The 24311-nt window shown below is 41.5% G+C and overlaps 1 protein-coding gene across 1 annotated transcript in view; it reads left to right on the top strand.

Moving 5' to 3' along the window:
• The window catches only part of LOC134521592 (netrin-4-like), a 53935-nt gene that overhangs the window by 15976 nt on the left and 13648 nt on the right, over window positions 1–24311 (top strand). Inside the window, exons 4-6 of the mRNA XM_063348191.1 lie at window positions 5236–5499; window positions 21434–21560; window positions 22102–22290. Coding sequence (XP_063204261.1) covers window positions 5236–5499; window positions 21434–21560; window positions 22102–22290 — 580 coding nt within the window. The remainder of the gene's footprint in view (window positions 1–5235; window positions 5500–21433; window positions 21561–22101; window positions 22291–24311) is intronic.

Here is a 24311-nt window from a genome sequence, read left to right as displayed (position 1 = left end):
CCTGTGTGAAGCTGTGCCAACTTGTGTACAGCAAAACCAGTCCTCTAACCGTGGCTACCTTTTTTAGCTTTGCACCTTACAGCATTCTCCAAACTTCCTTGCTCTTAGAAAGGTCAGGAGAGGACAGGGTAGTGACCATCTTTTTGAGGCGCAGCTGATTGACTTTTGAAAATGAGAATGACAAATATGCGCTTGATAGCAGATATGCAGATAAGCATGAATGTCCTACTCAGCATTCAGCTCCAGTGGCAGCTCCTGATTATAAGGGAAACTCAGGATGTAGGATGGATTTCCACAAGGGGTTGAGACTATAGAGGTGCTGAATACCCTCAACTTCCACCCAATTCAATGGAAGTGGAAAGATTTCTAGGATGTCCCTTAGCAGACTTAATCACCATCAGGTTTTCTTCTGCAGCTGTGCATACGCTGCTTTTATGAAAGCTGCACACTGATATTCAGAGAAATGACTGGGAGATTTCAGAGCAGTCTGTTACAGCAAAAAAAGAGCAGAGCTTCCACAGACCTTGACACCAGATAGAGATTTAATTAGATGAGAAATAGCTTTACAGTGAACATCATGGGAAACACTTTTCAGAGCTTGCATCTTAATTATAAGAACTTACTTCTTTTTCATTACACTCTCTTCATGTCTTTTACATGAATACAATGGAAAACTGCAAATTTGCACGGTACCTCTGGGAAATGAGAAATGAATCATGTTTCTGCCTTTCTGCAAAAGGCAGAAGTCAAATGTCTGTCTGTATAGAAGGAATCTGCTTCACAGGCTTCAGAAACAAAAACCTTGTGAACAAAAAAAAAGGAACAAATAACACAGTGAAAGGATGGAGTGTCTCTTCTCACAGCTCATGAGTCTAGGAGTTCGCTAATACTTAGATCCATTTCTGATCTAATCTTTAAAACATTCAGGCAGAAATGGTTGAGACAGCCAAACTCTTACCTTTTACCTATTATTATTAAAATTGCATGTATTGAACATCCATCACTTGGGATTCTCAGAGAATTTTACAGATACAAACTTATTAGTTTTCCTCCCATTCCATGAAGTACTTGAATTCCTGTATCCCATTTTTAAAAAAAGTAAGCAGGACATACAACAGACTTCTCCTACTCCTACTGAATTCACTGGCAATCCAGAACAGCACAAGGCTTAAGTTACTTGCCGAATGTTACACTGAACGATTGCGCCGGGGCTTTGAACAAATGGTTGCATTTCCAACTCTGTATTTTGGTCATGATGACATCTCTTCCTTTTTTACAGAAATTAAATTCTTCGCTGTACCATACAAAATTACCAACCCATATATACAACTGCCACCAATCTGTCTCCTAATTTAGAATTCATTTTTTCTTAGGGAACCATAACGCAAATACATTCATTTAAAACGTAATCCTGTATTTTGAGTACAGAAAAATGTTTAGTGGTTTGCTTTGGGTTTTTTTTTTAGGTTAATTGTGCACTTATGGAAAAATAATTGAGGGCATGTAAGGTGAGATACCAGATCTGTTTTAAAAATTTATCCCACTCTACAATTATTTGAATGAATACACATAGTAGACTAATAGGTATAACTTATGGATTGTAACATATTGCTCTTGATAGTAGGGCAACACATATGTTACGGAAGATCTAATGACTGGCATTTCAATGTGAAAAGAAACATCCGATCAAAAACAAGCCAATTACGATTACATTATACTCTTCCTTGTGCTCAAGGGTTTTAACCACCAATATTTCAAGGAGAGTATGTCCTCCAGAAGGGAAGAGAGGGGAAAATTCCATTTTCCAGTTTTATGCATATATGAAACAAAGCTGCTAAACTGATTTAAATGCAAAATAAATCTGTGCTACCTTTGTGCAAAATACAGCTCACCTAAACCTACTTATATTGGCACAACATATCTGCTTGGACTCTGCTGATACAAAATGTCTTTGTTTAAGCCCTCCAAGTTTTTGATTTTTAAAAAGTTAAGGAAGGCTAATTCGTTAGTGGTTGTTGAATCCAAGAAGACCATGTAAATGCCACTCCCAAAAGACTTCACTAGCGTTATGTCACCCAAATCAGATCTTTAACACTTAACAAGTCTTGCCCTGGGAGAGATAAGGACAAACAAAATCAGTCTCACCACTGAGCTTATTCCAGACAGAAACGTGTCATGAATTAATCATACAAGCAAACTCTTGTACCTCAACTGGACTGGAATTCTGTTTTTTCTTAAAAGGATGCCACAATCCCTATGGGACATCCAAGTTATTGACATCTCTACTCACAAATAATGTTCAGAGTTCTATGGGGATATAGAAAATGCCAAAGCAAGTCCCCTCAAGAGATGCAAGGCCAGAAATGAAAACATTTGCGAAGCAATAAACCCACAGGGAACCCAACCTTTTTCCAAGCTGTCAAGCAAAGAAACAAAAAACAATACAGCTTCTTGAAAGCAAATGGCCCTATGCTGAGAGAAGAGCACCCAACGGCTGTACTTTTGCCTAACTCAGTGCTATCTGGATGCCAATTAAGAAATGGGGAGGATGGTTTATTGACTGGCGATCCCAAAACATTAATTCACGTGTCTAAACTTATCATACTGTATACAAAATAGGATACTGGTAGTGTAATACAATACACGAGATTTCCTTCGCAGTTAACATAGCAAAATGCAAGACTATTGTCATCAAGCAGAAGTATAACACCAGAGACATAGACTAAAAAGAAACACTTTGGCCATTATCTAGTCGTTTCTTTCAGAGAGGCCCAGTAAAAACTCTTGTTCTTCACCTCTTTCACCCTTGCTCTCTATCTCTTGTGAGGAGATCCACAGCTGTTCCCAACTGGGTTTCTGGGGCACAGAGACATTAAGCCTCTTGCCCAGCCTTATACAAGGAGGTCACTGGCAGGACCAGTGTGGAAGCTAATGACATATTGATTACCTTTTTTCAGACGTCTTGTCCTGGAGCAAAGTACCTCTAGCATTTATGTTCTCAAGCCAGTGATCTGTTAGATATCCTCTGGAGAGCTATCCTGAAAGGAGATACCATTTTTACCAAGCATATATATTAAAGAAGCCCTTGACAAGAAAGCTAAGTGTGAGAATCAAGCCTATAAAAACCAGTAACTGAACAGAATGCTTTACCCTTGGTTCCTCTGCCTTATGTCAATTTAAAACAGTTTCACAAGGACTTTTAACCATGAACATCTCAGTTTTTAAACCTACCTTGAGATCTCTGAGCTTAGCGGGCTCTGCAGAACAATTCCATCCAGTTCACTGCCTTGGTCTTAGATTAACTGACCATGTGGGAGGAAGAAGCATGCGTCTGTATGTGACCAGGTGCTCAGGACTCCGAGAAACCACTCCACCTCTGTGTGGTCCACAGGGGACTGGGAAGAAGGAGAGAGGGTTCAGGAAACTGATTTCCACTAAAAAGATCAGACCACCCTGGATTAGGGGAACTGGCCAGAGGAGATTTGGTCTTTGTCCTGTGAATCCATCAATAAGGGGAATGCTGGGCACCTGGACAAAACAGAATGGGCCATTTGCTTATGGTTCCATTGACTGGGGGAATGTAGACATTGGGGTGGAAAGGCCTGGGCTATTTTGTCATGGCTCCATTGGTCAGGGGAATGTAGGCACCTGCATTGCACAGCCTGGGCAATTTGCCCATAGCTCCATCAAACAAGGAAATACGGGCACCTCTGATCTCACCAAACAGGGCTGTTTGCAGCTTTGTAAGTAGCAGACAGGATAACAGAAGGGAATTAAAAGAAAAAGGAACAGAGCTAACCAAACAGAAAATGCTGCAGACAGGTGGGAAATGTACCACTGCCTTTGCTGTGGTACTGCCAGGTGTAGCTCTGTGTGAAGCCTGGCAGCTGATTTTGTTAGTTTAAAGGGGTTTATTTCCCCATGTGCCATCAATGTGCAACAGAATTGTCTTCCAGGCATGTGCCACAAGTTCTTTTCTGGCTCCTGCAAGTAAGTAAGAGCGAAAGTATTTTACATGCTGCAAGTATTTAAATTGTTTGGTTCACTAGAAAGAATGAAAAAAAAAAAAAAACCACGGAGAGAGAGAGAAAGAGGGAATCCCTTGGAAACAAAGCTTTGACTCCACTAAAGGAGCTAGTCAGACAGGCACTGTCACCACTTACAAAGCAGGGCCAAAGAACCTCAAGGGCAAGTCCCTCTGCTATGATGGAAAAACTCAATCAGAGGAGAAAACAGCTCTCAAATTGGAGTTTTCATATCCGTGGAGGACATCTAAGCCTGGGAACGAATGCAACCAGCTCTCTAGCTCACTGGCATGGGCTGTGGTTGTCACGGCAGCCCTCCGTTGTCAACCTCTCCCCAAAGGCAACAAACACACCCTGAGAGATACAGAAGGGTAGAGCAGTGCATGAGCTAAAATACAACATGTCCCTTAAGTCACTGTTAAACTCCACATTAGAACTGTGATACTCAAAACCAAATTGTTGCTGCTCCAGAGAACTATCAAAAAGCATAAAAGCTGTGACAAAAGAGCAACAACCTGCAGCCAGGCAGTAGGCACAAAGCGCCTTTGGTCCTGCGAGCTCCTTGCTGTGTAGCTACTTCTGCTAATGAATAAACCAGTTGACTTTGTTTGAAGACAAGGTTGTCTCAATGCTTACTCATCCTAAGGCAAGCTGTGTTTTCTAGCACATAGTTCAAGTGACAAAGCCAAAATTCTGATCACCATTTCTTTTTATTTCACAGATCCCCTTAGTGCCTTAGTTTACCTGACTCTAGAACTCATGCTAAAGCCATGTTCCTAAAATGCTTTGAGAAACTTGGATGGCGTTAATACTGCATTTATGCCAATAAACCTTGTATTGCTCTGAGTGACACTGTTGTCACTTGGCTCAGAAACACAAGGAAGTAACCAGCACTTGACAAGTTACCACCTACTGGCTGAACTGCAAGGAGCGACTGGGCTCAGTAACCCCAGGGAGAGATGTTTAAACTAAGGCATTTCCTATCTCACATCTGAAATGGGATGAAAGCAGGTACACTGTCACTGGCTGTGGCTTGGCCAGCTGGTGGAAACTCAGCTGTGATATTCTGGGATCGGTCACAGCCCCACAACTGCTTATGCAGAGCCTTCTAAATAGGAACTATTACTTTTTCTTGAACATTGCCTTGGGATGTTTGCTGGGTATGCAGAGTCCTGTAAATATTCTTGGATGTGTACCTTCTGTCTTTCAGGTGATTTATCGTGCCTTAAATCCGGCTAACAAGATCGAAGACCCCTATAGTCCTGAGGCTCAAGATCTCCTGAAACTCACCAACCTCCGCCTCCTTTTGTTAAAAAGACAGGAATGTCCATGCCACGGTTCAGGATTGGTAGAGAAACCCCAGAGATTTGCCCACTATGCTATTTATGACCTGATCATCCGGGGAAGCTGCTTTTGCAATGGGCATGCAGAGGAATGTGAGCTTGCCAACAGGACGGGAGTCATGGAGAACGTGGTGAGTTCTAGACATTCACTAACTTACTAGACTTATTACCCGCTTGTGCTCTCTCAGCCTAACTGTACAGTTTGTGTATGATCCTGTCCAAGCCTCCCTAAGCCTACCGAAAAAAAGGGCAGCACCGTCAATCCACACTAGTGAAACCCAAACCACTCTGCGAAAACATTTCCTACAACCCTTGCTGCAGTTCCATGTGTATTGATTGCATTGCAAGAGACGGGTCCTTCTGAAAGCTCTGGACCTCAAAACACCTACAAATTGTGAAGGGGCTTTGTAATTGGAACAGACATCCAACCCCAAATACAGTGAATGACATCTACCTCTAAGCCTGCACAGAACTGAACAAATCTCGGATGCAAAGACCGCTCCGACCAGAACTTCAGCACCAGTTCTTCAATCTCAGATCTGCTGAGTTTGTGAGACATGAGCAGTTCTGTCAGAGTTTCAGCCTTTACTTCATGTTTTCAGCCTTCTGTGGTTTTGTTACTATGTAGACAGCAGTGTTCAGGATGTGAAAATAATTTCCACTCCCCCGCTATTTTGCCCATTCCGCTTAAAATAAGTGAGAATGTTTTTTTAAAAAGTCAAACCTTGTAGGAAGATTATTCTATAGAACTATGACTAGCTCCTCCCTGTTCAGTCTTTTATCTGCGTTTGACCCTGGAAGTGCAGAAGATGCGAGTTGTGTTTGTATGCATACTCAGAAATTGCGATTCAGGGGGAATGACTGCTGTCTCCTGTTTGATTTAGCTGCAAGTATCATATAGAAGAACTGTAATAACAGTCACAGGAAAATGATGCTAACCAAATATCCAGGTACATCTAAACACATACATCATAGACAGAATTCAAGCCACTTCAAACTAGTCAATGGCTCCACTGGTTCCAGAAGGCTGCCTGTCTCTGTAATGGGTTTTGAAAATCAAAAGAACTCTCAGAACTTTAGTCCCTGGTGCACTCTGACATGGGAAATCCATGAAGAATTACATCCTCATCTAATTTCCGTCCCTTTAGATACATGACACACTTGATATTTAGGGTTATTTTCTTATGGAATGTATATTCATTGTCTTCCTTTCAAATTTCTTAGGTTCAGAGGTAGATATTTTAACATAATTGTGACTGTATGAGTTGCACAACATTTGCAAAATCATTTCTGAATCAGTTCCATCTGTGGTATAAATATAAGATTCAGCTACAGTATTCTAGCACTAGGTGATATTACCAGATTCAGCTAACTATAAATATGGACTCACTTAAGAAAAAGGAAGAAAAGCTTTTTAAAGAGTGCATCCTCCCTATTGCAAACTGTTAAATATACATATAGCGAAAACAAATACATCAATAACATGCTAAATGAATACAGCTGGTAGAAGAATAAAAACTCTGCCCATCAGAAAAGGAAAACACAATATTGTGTATATTACTGGCATAAATGTTGGATATTCTTTTTCCCCAGTAGTCACAAGGGAATAGAATCTTTTTGTGCCATCAATGACTTCATGGGGCAGAAAGTGAAACACTTTTGATGAAACGCACTTCATGAGTGACTCATGCCCCAGGAGACAAGAGGGTGGATGCATCACACCATTCACAGACACAGATATTAGCAAGTCTTTGCCTAAGCAGGGATTCAAATGCAGCAGTAAGAAAAGCGAGAGAAGCCTCCCAGAGCTTTAACTAGCTCTAGAATCCTAGATGAGGGCTGGAAAAGTGTCTGAGTCCTTGCAAAAAGGTATGATCAAGCACACCTAAGCCATTCCCCAGTGAATGCTTGTTGAACTAGCTTTTGGAAATCTCTGATGAAGGAGATTCAATAGCAACCCTCAGCAGCTGTTCCCATCTTGACATTTTGAGGGCTCTTCTTCAGTGCCTAAATAATCTCTGCTGCAAATTAAGGTGATTCCTTCCTGTCCTCTCACCCCCAATGATCATGGAGAGCAGTTGATCCTCATTCTGCAGATATGATTAGAAGGTTCTTACCATAGCCTTCCTTAGCTTTTGGGATTTTGTACTAACCAGAAAGTGTGAAACCTCAGGTGGTCAAAATTTAAAATTCTACTCCCAGCTCATGCAAGTCTGGAGTAAAGATGGTCATTGTATTTTACTCCATTTTTTCTGTGCTTTAGTCATTACACCCTAGGTCTTCCTCAAATACGCAGTGAAAATCCACTCCTGGAAGAGCCAGGTTCCTGGATCCTTTTACATTTTATCTAATGCTTACCAATGATTATACTGTAGTGGTGAAGGGAGAGTTCAGACAGGTACAGATCTCAGGATTTGGTTTACGTAGCTAGCATGAGGGAGTTTATGTAAGTGCATCTTTGCATCTTACAATATGGTAATCTCCTTGCATGCAGAAGGAAAAGGCCTTTGTTGTTGAGTGGTGAACACCAATGATACAGTTCATATCAGTCAAACTACATTGCAACAAAAATCTTTGTCATTTTGCAATTTCTTGGCAGAGACAGGGGAAACACTCTACTTTCAGTCGCATGGTGACTGAAAACAGGACGGGGAAAAGATATGTTAGAAACAAACACTGCATGTCCAGGAATAATCTGATTCATTCCACTGACCGCATCTAACATTTAAGGAACACACAGGCAAAGCAAGTCTCAAGACACACAGTTTTTAACGTGGCTAGTGTGAGTGATATCACAGCACGAAGGCAGAGCAGCTTCACGTTTTCTGGGCTGCTGTCACATAATTGAATAAAATGCTGGAAAAACACAGACCTCCACAGAAAGGCTTAAGTAATAAGAGTTTCGGTCCCTTAAGAGTTCAGAGTCCTCCTACAATGTATTTATTTTCTGTAGTTAACAAAAACAAAAGCAAGTCCATGTAGAAAACAAGTGTAATTGTTTGCCATGGGACAGGCTCAAAAGCTGAGATCATTCTGCACTTAGGTCTTGGAAGAAACATAACTGTGCTAACTTTTAATTCTGCTCTTCTTACTCCTGAAAGAAATCTGTTCCATTTGTAATACTTCTAACACTGCTAGATCGATACTATGTGGAGGCTAAATAGTGGAGAAAACTAAAGCAAATCGCTTGACACTTTTGAACCAACACTTTTCAAGACCATTTTGTAGGGACTAGATGATCTTTGACTACTCGAAGATCTGTCAATGATGAGTTTATCTGTGGATCCGTCAGTTCAGTGATGACAATACATTCAGCTTCTGGCTTCTCCACTGAGGCTGCCAACAAGAAATGCAGCTCTGTGAGAAGTAATGTCACAGACACCACCACAGTGTATTAGAAATGAATGGATGAAAGAAAGCTGCAAATTGTAAATCAACCTCCAAATGGTACCTCGTTCCTCATAGCTTGAAATCCTAGATAGTTTCATGCATATTCTCTCTGGTCACAAGTCATTTGTGAAAATACTAAGTACAGCAAGGTTCAAAGTAGACTTCCATAGGATCCAATGGAAACGTCCTTTGACTTCTCATTTTGGCAGCAAAACAGTAGTAATTACTCTTTCAATATGGCTTTTTTTGGAACTAGCCTGCACCCACCTCAACACAATTTATCTAGATCCCACTTCCCTTATTAACTACTGAGAATGTCATGTCACAGAGGGGAAAAACTTTGAGAAATGAAGATGGGAGCTGTAAAGAATAGGCAAGAAACTTCTGGACAAACATATCTTGAATTTGAGGTTTGTTGCTATTGACAGTGCTGTTTTCTTGTTTACTGTTTCCTTTCCTCAGGCCAAAAAAAAGGAGACACAGAGATGTCATACCCAGCTTAAATAGCTTCTTATGATAGCTGAGGACGAAATTATCCTGCCTGAATTTCACAGCCTGTATTGTTCAAACTCTTACAAGTAGTTCCTATGTCAGTGAGGGAAATTATTGAGATTGCATTTTGCCACAGAAACTACAGAGAAGCATTTTCTTTTAAATGGAGGGCATTAATATGCCACTATAAGGGAAACAACTGCCAGGACTTGGCCCCCTGAATCCACCTCATCTTCTGCCATTGGATGCAACGGAACACAATCCCGTCCCAGGTGTTGCTGTTGTAAGATGTACAAAGTTATGTGTTGCTCTACAGTAAACTGTTTCTTTATTAAGCTCCAACAAAGTTAGTAAGAGCTGTCAGGTTTAGGATCTGCTTTGACAACACATTTTGGCTGAGTCCAGGGGTGCTTCTAGAACACACAAAGTTTACAAAGCAGAAAGCGCACATGGACAGAACACCGAATTTAGACCAAAGTCCTTTCTGTTTGCCAAACATTTCACAATTGTCTTTCTAGTGCATGAGAAGTAAGTATGGACAGAGAAAAACGAATGTGGATTAAAATGTTTTTGTATAAAGTATTAGGGTTTTTTTACTTGTTAATTATTGGTACCTACACTGCCAGGAAATTCTTACAAGTTGCCGCGGATGTTTCTTTTGCTTCTTTATCCTGTTTACAGAGACAAACTAGACTCCCTGTGGGTCTGATCCTCCACAATGAAGCAAATGGAAAGTTTTCCACTTACTTCAAAGGGAGCAGAATCTGGTCCTAAGTAAGATTCCTTGTTTGGCATAATGGAGGTTACATAAGGTAAAACTTGTTTTTCTACAGCAATTTTCTAGGTGACTTAGCTGTCGTATCTCTTGCAAACATTACCTCCACTTCAAATATCTTCTGCAGTTCTACTGATAATCCCCAGCTCAAGTTTTCACGCTATCTGATCCACACTGTTCCAGTCTGTATGACATCCAGCACTGGGAGATGCAGGAGGTGCTCTCTATTGTAGCTGGCAACTCAAAGAGCAGATTTTGTTTAGGAAAAAGTTCGCCTGTGTATGTCAGCTACGTGAGTAGCGTCAGGAATGTTTAAAAAAAAAAAAAAAAGTTCTCAAGAGCTTCTAGATCATATGAGAATAAATTCTAGAAAGAGATCCCTGTGCTGATTTTCTCTTCAAAAATTAAAACTAAATATGGACTTCAAGTTCTACCCATAATGATCAGAAAACACAGGAGGAGATCATGTAAATTATGGAGCAAAAAGTAGTCACGCATTACATGAACTACATGAAAAGAAAGTGGTGTCACTGACACCTTTGCTACCCACAGTGGAGCAAAGCACTTCACAAGAACCCTTGCGGGAACATGCAGATGGATGAGAAAGTTTCAGATATTTGTATTCAGAGACAATAAAGAAGATGACAAGGGAGCATCATGGGAAGGTTCTCTTTAATTTTAGTGGATAGTTCTAGTGAGTTCCTAGTTTCCTAGGGGAAAATGGCCTTCAAAACCGTGACTCTAAACGAGTTAAGTTCTCAAACGATTACTTAGATCAAAGTTGGAAAAGGATATTGAGACTTGTCTTGTAGGTCACACCCAGAAGATCCTGTTTTATCACATTCTCACAAAAGTCATAGGAAACCTTAACTGAAGAATATGTGAATAAATCTGAAAAAGAACCTTCCATATATATATATACCATGCTTCTCTTGTTGTTTCAGAGTGACTGTGAGGAAGACCGGCACATTAAAGTAATGCCTCCATTACTGCCAGGAGCTGGTTCTTGGCCAACCCAAACATCAATACCCCTGTCCTTCTGAGTTGTTAAACATTTGAATCCAAGCAAAAATACGGATATATTTTACCGTCCAAATTGAAGCACACCTCTGGGTTGGTGTCTGTGGTGTTTCCTTTCAAAAAATTCTTTCATTCTGGTTGGCTTTCTTATAGTTTTGACTCAGATGCTACATCAGGCATCTCATAGAATTGCACAAAACCTGTAGTAGCAGTCATGATGAGAAGATCTTAAAAGGTTTCAGAGTCCTGTTCAGTACAGATTTAAGCTCTGTAACCTGGGTTCCTCTCCATAGTTTTTGTGAACATTTCTGTTTTTTCTGTCTCTTCAACACTAGAATAGACTCAGACTTTAACAAGATTGTCCTCCCCTCCCAACAGTATCAGCACTACTTTGCATTACAGTCATTTCAGCTGGAATAGCAGGGACACATGTATGCAGTAGTTCACACAGTTTGGAATTGACATTTGGGTAAGGTCAGGTCTAAAACGGTTCCAGGGCCCATTCCTACATGGTTCCGTAGAAGGTTCTGCCCATCTCTTGCCCTTCCACTTAGCACTGCCCATTGAAGCGCAGGCAAGAGCAGGAGAACTTTTGTGTCACTGTGCAGCCTCGCTAACCTGCACTGGCCAACACGCTCCCTTTTGGAAAGGACATACCCTGCTTTCTGTTGAGCTCTGATATTAAATTAGTCTATGAGTGCTATTTCATTTTATGAAAGATGGCTAATTTGGCTACTTTGGTATGCCCTGACAATATACCATGGCATACCGCATCTTTAATTTGCTTGTTGCGCATGGGGTGCGCGGGCTGTCCTTCTACCCTCTTCTCATTACAAGCAGTGCATTTAACTTGATACCCATGCAGGTTCTCCATGAGCTCTACTGAGAACCTGTGGTTTGCAGCCAGAGCATCTGGCATTCAGACCATCAACATGATGTTTTGAGTATCTACGGTTTAGCGAATAACCACAATTTTGACAGTATGATCCATATAGTGGTTCAGTCAGCAGGAATTCTGTAATTATAAAGTCAACAAGTTCTTCCTACATTTTATTATTGTTGTGGGAATGCTTTTTACTACTTCTGAAGTCCAAATCAGAAAAACATGTCTATTCAGTAATGGCGTTTAAACACATGCCTAAATGCTTTCCTGCATCAGGGCTCACTACAGATCCACCCATGCAGACACTCATCTTACTTGTAGGAAACCGTCTCTTATTTTGTGGGATGGGGTAGGAAACAATTTCCTATCTGAAATTATTAGCCTTTAAACACAGCTTTTCTTAAAAGCAATGGCTATGGGTGAATTATTTAAATGTATTTTAATTTTATTGCTTAATTGCTGTCGTTAATAGTGTTTTTTGTTGTTTTAATCACTTAAGTGATGTTCTCTGTTACTTTCATCTCTGTGAAAGAACCATAATAGGCCTGCCAGTAGAAACATTTGATTGGAAACACTTGTAAATATATTTTAGGGCTGGTAAAATATGCCTTATAGTTCTTTTAAGGATTGCTTATCACATTAAAGCTACAAGAGTCCCTGTGTGTGTATGTGTCTAAGAGAGAGAAATAACTGCTTCATCTCACAGCTATCAGCCACCACTTGCTACCAATACCTCTCTGATGTCCCATAGTACAGCAAATTTCTGGGGTTCTTTTGTTTAAGCTCCATGCAATATATACTGTCCTGTCTCCCTAAGTTGAATTTGACACAGCCACCAATGCTAGGAACTTGCTGTGATGTGACAATCACAGGAGCTGCTGTGTTTGGCCTCATACATTAAGTCCTTGTGTTTTTAAGCTCCCCTGGGACTGAACAGACGGCTATGTTGTTTCTGTCCTCAGCTCACCTACGTGTTACTAGAACAAAAGTTTTCAGTCTTTTACCAAGGCTTTTCAAGGCCTTTCAGCCAGTTCACTCATTCCCAATAAATCTCCCAGGAATTTAAGCAAATCTTTCTAGAGTTGTACCTTGTTAGTGCATGGAGTTTGCATTTTAATGCTTTGGCAGCAGGTGCATACAAAATATGGAGAAACTCTGCGCAGGATTATAAACAAATTCCATGTTACTCAGTGCAAGAGTTATAAAATCCTACAAATATTTCTTTGCCTTGGTTCACACTTGTGCTGGAAGGGTCCTGGTGAGTAGCTTTGCACCCTTTAGGCATTTAGGATCCTTTCCTTGCTGTGCACGTATTTGCTGCTCAATCATGGACTTTCTCACCCTTTTTCTCCCTTCCCAGATTCCTTATAAATTTTGCTGGTTCTGCACCTTTTCCAGTCCCGCCCTTCCCCCACTCTCCAAGCTGCAGCCATCTGCAGAGAAGTTGCAGAAAACTATTTTTTTCTTGGCTTCATCTATTCCATTACTCAACATAATTTCACTTGAATGGGAGCTGCCAAATTCACTCAATACAGACGTAAAAATTCAGAGAAGAGCTCACAGGCCCACTTTAGGAGTGGATTTTCAATCACACACCCCTAGAGCCACTGTGGATTAACTAATAGAAACCCAGCTCACCCAAGACAGTTGCTGGAGTTAGTCAGGCTTATTACAAAGTAAATGACAGAATTATTTTGCCTGTTGAATGAACAGGTCATGTCCAAACTTCTCTGAACTACCCACAGTGTGCTAACCCATTATACCTGACCTGTAAATCCACAAATCCTTGCCCATATATCAGAATCTAGAGCTTATCGCATTTCCTCCTCACCTGAAAACTAATTCTGGGTCTTTCTTCAGCAAGCGTTGGCAGTCAGGCCAGACTGTTCGGTGGCATGAGGAACAAAGCCTTGAACAAGATCAAACTCACTTGTGCCATTCACTTTCAGAAGATGTGAATGGTGGTATTTACTCATTACGCTGCGATTCAGGCATCCACTTATTAAAATACTGAGCCTCGCTCCACTTTGTGCTTCCTCCGTTCTTAAGACACTCACCAAGAGCCGGTGACCAGCTCTAACTCAGGGGCTGCGTTTCAGTGTGACAGCTGTTACCTGCATGCGGTTTGTTACAGATTGATAATGGAGTTGTTAGCCCTGTCAGTAAAAATACGAGGACAGCTTAGCCCAAAAATTAATAAAAATCAGGTTAGCACTGAGAAAGAAAACAATAAGAAAACAGAGTGAAATGTGGGCTAAGACACAGCCAGGCAGGTGTGTAAAGGCTGACAGAGGGGAATTCAGGCAGAGGATGGAGTTGTGTCTTGAAACTGTCACAAACAGAGTTATACTCCCTCACACGAAGCATGAATTTTGTACCTCTTCCAGTCTATTTATCCTGTGCTTTTGTTACTGTTCAAAAGGCGCTTAGTGATGCCAGTCTGAATATTCAACTAAACACTATCACTGATTTTTTTCTTCACCATTACCTATTTAGTGAATTTGGAAGTGGTGGCAGGTCATTCACTCACTGCTGTGGAGACCAAAACCCGTATGGGCTCAGGTGGCCTTGCCACAAGTGTCCCAGCTCTGCTTATTCCTGCCAAGTTCCCTCAGACCTAATTTACCAAAATGACCAAGTATGAGCCAGAAATTCAGTTCTCTCAGAAAACACCCATATGCATACTAGTTTTTAGACACATTCACTTATTAGAGCTTTTCCCAGAAACCATCAAGTGACACAGAAAAATAATGGCTTTTTTCATTCCTGATTTGAACTGTCAATCTACCTATGGCATACGCTGTAATCTGGGACTTACTCCCAAACCACCCATTCTTACAGGTCTTTGTGAATTTGAAAAAGTTGAAGGAAATTTTTAATTTAGCCTCTTAAAAGTCATATGTGCCCTCCTCAGGACCTGATATTGAAGGATTTATTGTAAATTTGCATGGATACATCTCTTAATTTGGCGAGACAACAGAGCCAATTTGAAGTGCAATAGAAACAAAGCGGAAAAGCAGAGGCTGTTTTGTATTTAACCACTCAAAATGACCCAGAAAGAGGCATTTCACTAAACGCAGGTAAGGGACTAGCCTCTGATGTCATTGCAAACTGCTGTATCCGAAATGGCTCTGGTGACATTACAAAGTGAATACAGAGCCCAAAGACAAACATTTTCTCTGAATCAGCAACAGTTGCTCTGTTCTGGAAGGCTTCCAAATTTAACCTTCATTCATTAGGAAAAAAGCCCCAAAATAGACTGAGAATAGCTCAGCAGAAAGAGCAACGATCACATTTACTGAAAGGAAAAAAGGTAAAAGAAATGAAATGGGCAGAGAGAAAGCAAGAGGCTTCAGGTATTATACAAAGCTGAACAGAGTTCAAAAAATTGCTGGACAAACAGATGGAAAATGTCTACTCTCTCAGCTGCAGATCAGAATTCAGGTGAAGCAACTTTGTGCAGTCAAAGGTGAATAAGTATCATGTAATTTCTTGGAACCGTTGCAAGATATAGTTCTAAAGTATTTGCTATAAATCAACCAGAAATTACTGAGCCCCATGGAAGAGCTACTGGATGAAATTAATGGCTTAGCATAGCAGGTCAAGCTAAATGATAGGAACTGATCATCCTGGCATTAAAATCCATGAAGCTATAACCTCCTCTGTGTCCTGATTCAAAGCTGCTCAGGTGGTAGACATACAAATCAAAGCCTTTGGCAGCAATACCAGACTTGTAACAGCACGACTGTACTGTGAGGCAGATGAGGGAATTAATCCAGATCAAAAATACTAGTGCCAAGTAAAAAAAAAAAAAAAAAGGTGGTTTTAACTTTTTTTTTAGAATGGTTTAGTTTCACAGTCCAATTTACACATGACTCCAGGCATAACGCAGGAGGTGATAGCATAGAAAGAAGTAATAAGGAAAGCAGAAATGTCCCAAATCGAGATTTCCCCCAAAGACTTTACATCATGAAACCACCACCTGAGAATACAGCGGCTATACCAAGACACAAAAGCAGAGGTTGCTTTCAAGTGATCACTAAATCTAATGTGATGGTGACTGAGAGTATAGCATAGCATTTTTGTTCCTTTCCTGGACTAATAATATCCTCTAGCTGGAAGTATGTCAGTCTATAAACTTCTACCCTTTGCAAAAGCTGATTAGAAAACTGGAAGCTTAATGCAGCCAGAACATCAGTATTTAAAGCATCAGTTTTCATCTTTCAAAACTCATAACATGCATTAGTGACATGAGTAACCCTGGCTGAACGCACTCAGAAAGCAGGACTGCAAGAATACAAACTATTACAGGTTATGCACATAGTACCCTCAGACTGGTTTTATGGAACGGGGAGGCTTACACGATCACACAGTCTGCCTGCCTGCCAGGGCATCTATTTTTCTGATCCATTCACCACAATAACTCTGGAAGGCGTCATCCAGTTTCAAAAAAATTCGTCAAAGCAACTGAACTCTCAATACAATGATGCTCTGATGAATGGGAATGATCCTTGGAGGCAACTAGAGTTATCACAGTAATGAGGAGAAGCAGATGAAGAGAGGTGTCATAAAAATAAGTTCCGTAACATTTCTGAAGTACTCAATTATTGCAGCCATGAGCACTGTGGAAAAAAGCCCATACAGGCCTAAATACTTTTGTATCTAAGGATCAGTATGTCGAGTGATGGAGTGTCACATATTCAACATTGACGATAAAGTGCAATATAAGAGATGTGAAACAGAAAGCTCCTGGATCTCAGTCTTTCTCCTGCTGTACCAATACATTTTTATGTATTCATATAAATCCTGGTCATAAACTAATCAGGCTTTAGCTGAAAACTGGTTACATTTCCTAATTGATGGCATGAATCTCAGGTAAGCCTCTGTGCCTCACACATTGCTTTCAAGCTCCCTCCACCTGGATTGCCAGCTCCTAATCTACAAAGCTTAAGTATTTTTTAATTTAGATGCCTCCTAGCAGTCGAATATCCTAAAGCTTCCCATGATATTGATCAAGTGGCAATTAAAGAACTATTATCAGGGTCCTGAAGGCACTAAAAAGACTTTAATGGCCCTGACCAGCCCCACCTGGGATCCCTACCTCTCTGTCCATTGGCTTGGGGCGTCCATTTAAGCTTAGCCCTGGGCTGTTAGTCCCTGTTTGAGCAATGCTGTAGATATCCCTGCCTCTATCCCTGCCTCTATCCCTGCCTCTGCCTTCTGGATGGACCTTGGGCCTATGCTGTAAGTAGTGTCCATCCTGGTGGATCCCCTCGTGTGTTGTGGCTTGTCTCTCATTCTGCCTCCTGCATGGACTTTGAACCTATGCTGTAAGCTTGTTTCTGGGCCTGTCTCCTGCTGCTCCTGAATTGCCCCTGGTCCATCCTCTTGCTGTATGGGGGGTTGTCAATGGACTGCTCTGCCCACTGTGCTCAGGATGGTCCCCCCCTCAGTAAGGGCACAGCCTGTGCTGTGGTAACCCTCAGCTTATAGATCTTCAACCCTTGAAAAGCAACTGGTCCTTGCTGCTCCCTGATAGTCATCTCCTTAATCATCATTATCTTCTTGCAAATCTGACCCTGCTTTCTAGGGCATAGAAAAATATCAGTGCAGTTGCCCTGAATCTGTACTTCTCTGACTATTTTTCTCTACCTTGGCATGATCACCTTTGTAATCCAGTGCATCCCGAGATCTTGCATTTGGTAGGGAATACAAACTTCTAGTTTTTCAGACCCACTTTTGTGAGAGATGTGGACTTACTTCAGCAGTGAATAGCAAGTCTGGGACATGTCTGTTCTCTTCTTGTTGATGTTGAGTGCAACTCTCACATTCTTCCTTCCCTAAGCAGATATCCCATTTCCTATTTTATCTCACAGCATCCTGTATTTCATTCTTGTTCCTTCCTGGACTTTGGCCTCTGGCTGCCTCTCCTATCTCTTCCCCTCTAACAGAACAATTTGTTTGTCTTATTACTTGCAGCCACCTCACCTACCCTTATTTTAACTCATGGTTAAGTACAACAGGTCTCTTCCACAGCTCAGTTTCTCCTGCATTAACCAGTCTCTCCACAATGGCCACTTACATCCATGAATCACCTTTCTTGTATGAGTTCTAATTGAGCCGTTTGTCTCTGCTTTCTTCTCCTATCCAACTCCTTTCTGTACTTCTTTGCCACCTCATGTTGCACTCTCCTCCTTAGCTGCTTTCATCTATGAACGCTGCCTATGAGATTATTCTCCATGGAAAAATCTTCCATGAGATGCCCATTCACAGATAACACATGGCAGACTTGCTTTCTCTTCCATTATCCTTTACCCCAATACCCATCAATTCTCTTTTCCTATACAAAAAGACTACTCTTCAAATCTAACGCTTCCTAAAAAAGTTCCATGCCAGCTCTGCTGTTTACTTCTGCCTGCTCAGTGGCTCTCCTGTCTGCTGGCTGCTTGGCTTTTCGAGCCTTTTGTTTAAGCCAGTCATCCTTCCACATATATTTGGTAAACTGTTCAATAGCAGGGATCACAGGCAGGAAGCTTCCTTTATGCCTCTGTCCTACCCACAACATGCCATTCCTAGACAGCCTCCGCTAACTGCAGTTTGCAACAAACCAGTGGGCAACGAGTGAACTAACACATCTACTTACATCCAAAGAACAGCCAGACTCTTCCTTTCTCACTGGATTTCCTGTTTACTTTCTGAATAATTGTTCATGAGTGTTCACACCATCTGTGCTGTGCACTGTAAGCACAGGGTCTTGTGGAATAATGAATATTTGATCATGTCATTCAAGGCTAAAACAAGATTGCATGGTTTAATCCTGCTATTTCCCAACTGTACAATCTCAGCATTTCTTTCATGTAATTTTTTATATAGTGAATGCACAGTTTGTATATATACCTCTAAAAAAAATCCAATGGCCCAACCTACAAATTTTGCACTGAAATGCACTAGTGTTTTCCTAAGTGACTGGATTCAAGATTTTGGTTCTGATTCACTTGTGCATGAGCTGAAAACTTCAGATAAAGTCTGAAGTTCAGGGACATCAAAACCTATGGTTCTGGGTCAGGTTAATTTTATCTCTTCTCACTCCTGGTCCTTCTCTCTGTTCTATGGCTTCTGAAAACAGTCCCTGTGTCCATAGGGGGGAACTTATAAGCCAGGAAGAGCCAAACCCTAATAGGGAGAAGTCTGACACTGCTTATTAGTATTTTTGTCTTTGTCTCTGTAATTTGTCATCCTATTTAGTGCATTGAACATGGGTGGCTTTCTTGTACAAAGGTCTGGAGAGGCATCACAGAATGTGCTACATGCTGTATCCTCCTGAGGTTTACCGGTGCTGAGCCCTGACAGAAATGCATACCCTGAAGTCTGTGCTCAGTCTTCCGTGAGGAGGCAGCCAACCGCTCTGTGCAGCAGCAAATCTGCCAGCTGGCCATAGAGGGGCGATGGCATCAGCTGCAGCCTATCCCCTGTGCGAGCTACACGACATATCTGGTCTGGGAGGATTAGAAACCAGGGGAGCGGAGAGCAAATTGCTGCAGGGAGATGAGTTTGGGGGCAGGGGAGCGCATTCACGCAACTGCTCTTTTGAACATTTCTCTCTTGATCCCAAGCTACCCACTATGCGGGACGGGGGAAGGGAGGACTGCAAAGGGAGAGTCTGACTTTCAGGAAAGGCCATGGAGAAACATAACTCACATTAGTGGTGAGATTAAAGGATTAGATTCAATTCACACCCCAGTCAAAATGAAACTTCAGCCTCTGCTTTTTGTGTAACGTGCAGCGGGCCAGAGCTGTGACAGTGGTTACAGAGCTCAGCATCCTCAACAGCGCACGGAGGGAGAGGGCTCTGTCTAGTCCATGACTTCTGTGCATTTCCTGCTCCAGTACAAGCGTGTCCTTGCATGAGAAACACATGCCACTAATTAGCAGCTTCTCTTGTGATGAGTATAGAACATGACCTCTAGTACCACTTTTCCCTTTCTCCCACTCCCTATGCTGGATATTTCCTCAAACAATCTATCTGGGAAATACTTTCTCTGAGGCATTGCAAACAGATATTGGAATCCTATTTCTTAATTTAAAAAAAAACCCAACAAGCAAACAAAACCCAAAAACTCAAAACCACAACACAAAAACCCTCCTGCAAAGCACTTCTTGAATGGGCTTGATATTACAAACCTTGTGCGCCAAATCACAGTCTATAGTGGAACTGGCTATGATATTCCTGGTCCATGAAATAAATTGAGAACAGAACCAGTTTCAATAGTAACTTTCCGCTTGAAGGCTGGACTAACTCCATTTCCAAGGTCAGGTTTCTGGTGTGAATACCTGGTCCCAAAACTGACATTACTGGAATATTTCTGTGATTAAAAATCATTGTGTTCTAATGAAGGCAGATAAGTACAGAGGAAGCAAGTTATTTTTTCAAGTGAAGAGTCACAAAGAGAACGATACTATTCAGCCAGTTTTAGTCAAGGCTTTTTGCACTTCTTTCTTTGTTTTCCCCTCAAATATTTTGTAAACTGTTGTTTCCTGGCTTATGTGGGTTTATATACACAGTGCTTGCAGATAAGCCCCATTCTCCAGCCATGCCAGCTTTTGCTCATTTTTGTTGAACATCTTCCAATTTCTCATTTATCTGGTAACAAAATCTTCAAAACTGAACACAGCATTGCAGGTAGGATTTCCTAACCACTTGGAGTTACAGTGCTTAGTTACACAGCCCAAAATTCTATTGGGCCTTTTCTGCTAACCTATTTTTAGATATATATACATATGTAAGTTGGTAGGTATAGCGAAGACACTGTACCTAAGTGTCTTCAAATATCAGTGCCTTCCCCTCACAGAATGTGTGGTTTGGATTGTTTTTCTGTGGGTATGCTGGTTGGTATCTTTCCAAGTTTAGTATTTTTGCTACATTTTTAACTGTGCTAGGAGGTCCAGGATTACTTGCTCATTCTTCTAACAATTTATAATTTAGTAATCCATGGTTTCCTTGCCCTATATTTACTCTCTCTTCCAGACCACTGTTAATGTCAAATAAGACAGGGTCCAGCATCCTCTGTTGGACTGCTCTCCTGTGACTCAACTCTGCCAGCCAAGAGGGTATTTGATACTGCCTGGAGGTGACTACCTGCTCAGGCTCTTTGCATGCTCTTGCCTGAACTTTTAAATCAAAATAAGCTGTGTTAGTTTACCCAATGGAAATAGTCTAGAGGCTGCTCATCAATGCAGTAGTAAAATAGCCAACTGGAGAGTTAAAAAGAAATTGTTGCCATGTGCATTTAAACTGTAAGACAGAAGAAAAATCATCATTACATCGTTAGCAACTGTGTGAAGAGACAAAGGTGCATGTTTAAGCTCCAGGCTCTGTGGGTTTCTTAAGAAAGCCAGGCAGCTGTGTGGGAGTTGTGCAGGAGATGTCCCACCTCCTCGTGGGGCTGTTGGGCCCTCCACCATGTTCTTGCTTGTAGCTATTTGAATGTATTCTTTCTCCTGACAGGTCCATGGAAAATGTGTGTGTAGACACAACACAGCAGGAGACCACTGTGAGAAATGTGCACCACTATACAATGATCAGCCTTGGAAGCCAGGAGATGGAAAAACAGGGGCTCCAAATGAATGCAGAAGTAAGTGGGAGGGAGTTTACTGATCCAGGCTTTCAGGATGAGCACTCACCGTGCCAGCAGGCAAAGTTCCCTAACAAAGACTTCTGTCGATTTACACTAATGGTGCCATTACAGAAACTGGTAATGACTGGTAAGGACAATTGCTGGTCATTGATGGAAAACTTCAGTATGCACTTGTCTTACTGCAGCTGACCCGTTTGGGCTATTGGGAAGTGGAATTTACAAGGCAGAAATATGTTCTTCATGCAGTTACATCCCCCTTGTGTTCTAACACTCCAGGGTTTTGTGAAGGGCTTACGATACCATCGGATTGGTTTGTCTTACTGTAACAGCTCACAACCAGACAAGCTCCTCAGACCCTGCTGGGACTCCCATGCTGTGTTGCAATTTCTATTTATTATGAAAATTAAGCATTGCAGGCAGATGAAATGTGTTTTGTTCAGATATTTCCTCCATGATTCACAGTAGGAAAATTATACCATTTGAGTAGTATTGCTGTCTGCTATATGAGCCTGAAATATACTGTCCTGTCTCCCACCAGAGTGTCGCTGTCACAACCATGCTGACAGCTGCCACTTTGATCTGAGTGTTTGGCTGGCATCAGGAAAACGCAGTGGTGGAGTCTGCGACAACTGCAAGCATAACACAGAGGGGCATCGGTGTCAAAGGTGCAAACCAGGGTATTACCGAGATAGAGGGAAACCCATGTCTTCTACAGAGGTCTGCAAACGTAAGTGACTATTGTTATGTGTGGTGAAGACAAATGAATGGTGAAAGAATCATTAAAAGAATTATTAAAAGAAAGAAAAAAACTCCTATAGAACTCATGAGTATTACTATCCTTTCTTTGTATTCTTTTCCTAAACTACAGTTTTCTGATCAAAGGGCATCTTCCTGATTTCCTGTGTCTATTTCTCCCCGTGGTATCACACTTCTTTTTTGTGATAACAGTTCTCCAAATGCATTGCATTCTGGGGAAAGGTACGTTCTTCTTGTGCTTGCATTTAAAACAATATGGTTCCTTTTTTCTTGAGACACATTCCATTTAGCTGTTTTTTTCCTGCATCTCTCAAGACTGTGTGCCTATGTGTAAGTTATTGTTAAATTCCATATGATTGTGCAACATCTGTGCACATAAATATATACAGTAATGGCTGCAAGAGGTGTAGGAAGCCCGAGACCACGCATATCCACTTGGGAACAAATACAGCAGAGCTCACTCAGATGTATCTCTGCGTTCTACAGCTGTATTATGGGGTGCACTGCCCAAATTAATTGCCTCATTAACACTTCAGCAGTATGTGTTAGGAAGTAACTCGGGCATAGAGGCACTAATGGTTGTACACAGAGGGTGTACAACCTCTGGATCAAGGTAGTTTGCACCCAGCCAGTCTGGAACATAGCCTGTAACTCCCTTACTTAGTGTAAACATTTCCTGACTATCCTGACAGGCTTCACACATCTGATTCCATCTGGCATCTATTTGGGAGGTTGCTATTTCCAACAATGTACATCATCTCATTTCTCCCTTTGTATAGTTTTCCTTCCCCATAGCTCAGACATCAGTTGCCAGCATGGAGAATTTCATCCTCTGTCATCTATACTCATGCCCACTGGCATCATGTGGTTTTGAAGTTTTCCTGACCCTTTGATGTTCTTCATCAAGATTCCTCGTAAAGACTCAGGTTACAAACACTCCTCTCACTAGGACTGTATGGCCTGTGATATTGCTTTTAAACTTTCTGTGCGCAGCACATCCTATGTTTCTGCTCTCTTGTATTTTTTCCACTGGATCTTAGCGCCAGCACAGACTGCTTCCACATAACCCCTTCTTTTCGATTTCACAATGTTCATCACAGGACATTATCAGCAGACAGGTCTCGGGGTGAGCTTATCTAACTCGCCCCATATCCCATAGTGTCCTAAGGTGGCCCCTTTCTAGTCCTGTTTCTACTCTGAGCAGATTTGCTACAGGGAAGGACTGTAACAAGAATAAAATGTTGTGCCAGAAGATTAGTTTTCAATCTCGGAGTACCTGAAAGAATCTGTGTATGAACTCTTGTATTTAACAGCAGGGTGATGCTGTAGTAACCAACATTATGTGTAATATTAGATAACTGCTAAAGTCAAGGAGCACTGGAGAGCAGAGAAGAGGAAAAAACATTGTTTGAAAATACAGCCTATCTGTGTGGAAACTTTAGAACAGCCTGCCTGGATGAAATCAGACCTTGACTCTGCCTCTTTTGTCTGGTCTGGTTACAGGCCTCTCAGTACCTCCTGCCAATACTCTGCATAGCAAAAGAAAAACTGTTCAGAAATTCACCTTGTAAAAAAAGAGCTTTATTCCTATCATGCTAGTCAAGCACAATAATGTTCCTTTCACCTGGGAACATGCTGCTGCCAGCAGAAGGCCCCCAAATGCAACTGTTTCTGCTCTGACTTGCATGCTCAGGCTTAGATAGCTTCCCTCCCACTTTAGCCACCTGAAAGTTATATTAAGCTCCCTGTACAGTCAGTGGAGAAACAGTGGGACCTCTAGAGAATAACTTATTGAAGCTTAACGTAGATGCCTGAGATGATAGATGAGCTGAATTGCCCTCTAGAGGATATCTATTTCTCTTCCTTGACTTAAGAGGTATTCTGGATCACTAGCCTGCACTAGAGTTTCTGTTGGTAGAGATGAATCTAACAGGTTTGATTCAGCATTATTGCAATAGGTAAGCATGACCCTATCTATGCATGATTTAAGTC

The sequence above is a fragment of the Chroicocephalus ridibundus genome, chromosome 10 (genome assembly GCF_963924245.1).
Source record: "Chroicocephalus ridibundus chromosome 10, bChrRid1.1, whole genome shotgun sequence".
In the NCBI taxonomy this organism is placed as follows: Eukaryota; Metazoa; Chordata; class Aves; order Charadriiformes; family Laridae; genus Chroicocephalus; species Chroicocephalus ridibundus.
Note: the sequence above shows the minus strand (reverse complement) of the source record. Positions and strands in the feature narration are given on the sequence as shown.